At 29.3% G+C, this 3,526-nt stretch overlaps 1 protein-coding gene across 3 annotated transcripts; it reads right to left on the minus strand.

The window, feature by feature from the left end:
* Positions 1-1,291: 1,291 nt before the first annotated feature.
* On the minus strand, positions 1,292-3,115 carry LOC108319021 (OVARIAN TUMOR DOMAIN-containing deubiquitinating enzyme 4). 3 transcript variants are annotated; one of them, XM_017550018.2, is made up of 5 exons: positions 2,959-3,115; positions 2,521-2,642; positions 2,332-2,372; positions 1,666-1,764; positions 1,292-1,579 (listed from the first exon to the last, which is right to left on the minus strand). In XM_017550018.2, exons 1-5 carry the CDS (start codon positions 2,981-2,983, stop codon positions 1,414-1,416), a joined length of 453 nt encoding a protein of 150 aa, XP_017405507.1. In that variant the 5' UTR covers positions 2,984-3,115; the 3' UTR covers positions 1,292-1,413. The 3 variants fall into 3 exon arrangements, with proteins under 3 accessions (XP_017405507.1, XP_017405506.1, XP_017405505.1); XM_017550017.2 differs by having other exon boundaries at positions 1,292-1,554; positions 1,650-1,764; positions 2,938-3,109; XM_017550016.2 differs by having other exon boundaries at positions 2,938-3,102.
* Between the last annotated feature and the right edge of the window lie 411 nt (positions 3,116-3,526).

A 3,526-nucleotide genomic window follows, 5' to 3' on the forward strand; every position in this document is an offset into this window, starting at 1 on the left:
ACCTCCACTTCATACCTTCAGGTTAATAAATGTCCTCAACATGATTATGGCTATGAAATTTGTTGTGCTTGTAATAGTTCCTTGGTTGTTCATTCTTTTAGTAATAATTATTTAATTTTATATTTAATATTTTTAGTAGGTCTATTTTTTAAGTTTATGTCTTTTAAAATATATTTAAATGTAAGCCTTATTGACTTATCTATATCTCAAAGTCTAAAGTTTCTAGAAATACATAAAGCATTATTTGAGGCTTTTCAAATTTCATAATTAGTTTTATAATCTCTACGTAATTTTGGAATAAAAATATCATGGAAAATATTTCATGAATTATCTACTCAATTTATTCACTTATTTATTTATGAAATGGGTTTGGGACTTTGAGGCAAGTGGAGTATACATGAAGGAAAAAATAATTTTCTTTCTTCAAAGTAGCTTAGCCATCTTGAATTTGAATTAGAGACCTCGTCCTTAAAATAAATCACGCACTATAATATAAAACATGATATTCTAAAAAAAATACAAGACTTGTATTAATATGGACTACTTAAGCTATCTACACCATAAAAATTCTGTTTTCAGTATTTCATAAAAATTAAACTAATATTATATTTTTATATTTGATAAGTGATCATCACAAGAGTATAAAACCAACTTTAATTTATATTTTAAACTTTTATTAACTCCCCCGAATATCAATATCTTCATACCCATATTTTGACAGAAAATTATTTGATAGCTAATTTCGTAACCAATTTAATGTTATTTAATGCATACACTCTTTAACAAATTTAATATTATTTTGTAATCCCGAAATTAATATATCTAGTTTGACTTGGACAAATATTAATTTTAAGGTTATATATATATAAGAAAAATATTCTACTCTCTTTCTCTTTCTCATCCTTAATAATTAATATATGAATTTTACAGTCAATTAATGGTTATTTGCATAATATTTTTACAATAGACATACAATATTATATTTCTTTTCATTCTTTGCATTATTACATGTTTGTCTTATCATTACCGCATAATTAAAATTAAATTAAAAAGTTATTACAGAGGATAAATTTATTACCGTTTTTACTCTTAAAAGACATAGACACATTCCCCCATTTTAATGTCCATGAATTAACTAATCCAGAATCTTTGTTATTTTTTAATTGTCTTAGAGTAAATCTTTAAAATACGCTTATGTTAATATATTAAAAGAAATTATTATATTTTAAAATATCAAAATTAGTGTATATTAATATATTTTGAAGACATAATGAAATAATGACCCAAAAAATTCAACAAAAACCCAAATTTGTAATTAAGTTTGCTCAAACTTCAGAATTTCAATTAGCTTCCACATTGATGTGTAATATAATATGTGCACATTCTGAACAGTTATTGGAAAGCTAAAGCTAGCTAAGACTGCACATAAGCAGTAGAACTCTTCAATAATGCATCGTAGTGGCCATAACCATCATAAATCACTCCAATAGGGTTGTCCTTCCCATATTCCTCACCGTATTCAGCTATAACTTTAAGGTTACTCGAATTCTTATCCTGCATTACCACTGTTATTGGCATCCTACAACCGCAATCATTATCACACATAAAATAATCATAATTAAGAACTAACTCATACTCATGCCACTTACAAGAAATAGACTTAACTGTAAAACATGTGAGGACATCAGAAGTTCAGGTTCTCCTCCCCATATGTGCGGCTTTCGCATCTGTATCGTATAGGTCTCAAAATCACCTTCCAGAAACCTGTTTTACAAGTTAATAATCACAAAAATCTCAGCATGAAACTTCAAAATTATGCACTATTACAAGTAAACATACATGCTACCTGCAGTTGCTTAATGAGAAATAGCTGCTGCATATAAAGAGATTGAGTTTATGAGTTTAGAGTTTCAACCCAAAACCTTAAAACAATGTATTTTTGTCTTAAAGTTTTAGACTAAAAGTGATATTAATCATTTATACGAAGAAGAAAAAGAAAATTATGTAAATAATCTAATCCACACAGAGGATTTGACATTACTTTTAATCAAATCTTATTGTATCGAGGTAATCATATTTGTTTTGAATGATATGCTCTTCGGGTACTTGAACCAGTTTGAATAACATCTAGACAAATAGAAGTAGGACGACAAGCACTGTTAAAAAAATGTTTACCAAGGTGGTCATATATGAATACGTATTTTTTCAGACAAACTAGTTAAAGTAGGACCTACTGAAAGGGATTCATGAAAAAGATTTCAAATTTTATAAATATGAAGCATTTCAAATTAGAAGATTGAGATGAATTATCATTCTTTTTAGATAACTTACCACTCTGTGTCTGCCCTCCTCTTGATGAATTCATCAACAACCTGCAGAAAAACAAGATTTGATGTTTTCCCATAATTTGAAACGTGAAACAATCAGTTTTCAAGGAGGATATACATGATCAGATATTTGAGCTGAAAAATAGTCATAATCTATTTGCAAATTTTAGGTAGATGGGGGAGAAAACAGTACTTTGGCTCTAAGTTCATCTGCAAGTTCTCTTTGCCTACTAAGACTTGGAGATGGTTCACCTGATCTGAGGCATGCACCGTAGACCACAGCCCTAAACAAACATCTACCGTCTCCTGGAATGCCTGCAATATGGTGCAAGAAGTTAATCATAGCAAATTTTCTATTGTAATCTTGCAACATGCAGTGATGTATATGCATACTTTTCAAGTTGAGAGGTTACTCCTATCGATTTAAAATTGGAGTGTCATGAATAAGTTAATCTGCAGTTACTGTGTACTAAAAAACTACAAGTAACAAACAAACATCATAAACAAACATCATAAGCATCATGTAGGAAAACGGATTCAACTATTACAGTTCAGAAGCAATTGAAGCAGAATAATATGGTAGCAACAAAATGAAACTAGCAAAACATACGAATTATTGGAAGGTTGTTACCGAGCGATTTTTCTGGCTGTGGCATCACTTGAACGGCAAACTAATGCCAAACCAGGTACTGCATAAATTAAGAAAAAGAATAACAGTATATTGTTCTTGTCTTTTGAGTTTGGAGTTTGGATTATTAGGCATTTCCACCAAACTTTTCTACTCCTTTTCATCTATTCTTTTGCTTGATTTGTGGCATAAATTTCAGCACCAGAATCTGGTTCTCTTTTCCTTCTTTTTTTCTTTTTACTTTTTCTTTATACCCAATTCATTCTGCCAATAATCAAACGTTTCAAAATCAATGGAACAGATGTATTTTTTTTTTCTTGAAAAAATCCTGCATTTTGTTTTCTTTTTAGCCGTGTGTTTAGCTTCACATTAGAATCGTCCAAATGTCTGAGTTGAAGAATAGATTCTCCTTCTGTATTTGATTTTGAATTGAAACAACTTTAGATGAAAAACAAATATAGTGAACTTTTATAATTGACTTGTTTTATCTAATGAGTTGTTGCTTATTAGATAAATGCATTTTGAGTTAACATTTGAATGTCACTGTGATGCCCGCATTGTGAAACTTCTT

The sequence above is a fragment of the Vigna angularis genome, chromosome 2 (assembly GCF_016808095.1).
Source record: "Vigna angularis cultivar LongXiaoDou No.4 chromosome 2, ASM1680809v1, whole genome shotgun sequence".
NCBI lineage: Eukaryota > Viridiplantae > Streptophyta > Magnoliopsida > Fabales > Fabaceae > Vigna > Vigna angularis.

Coding starts and splice junctions, on each gene's coding strand:
- LOC108319021 (XM_017550016.2), bottom strand. CDS start 2,983: ATGCCACAGCCAGAAAAATCGCTCGGTAACAACCTTCCAATAATTC. Junction 2,643..2,937: donor TAACAACCTTCCAATAATTC/GTATGTTTTGCT, acceptor ACCATATTGCAG/GCATTCCAGGAGACGGTAGA. Junction 2,373..2,520: donor CAGATGAACTTAGAGCCAAA/GTACTGTTTTCT, acceptor GTTTTTCTGCAG/GTTGTTGATGAATTCATCAA.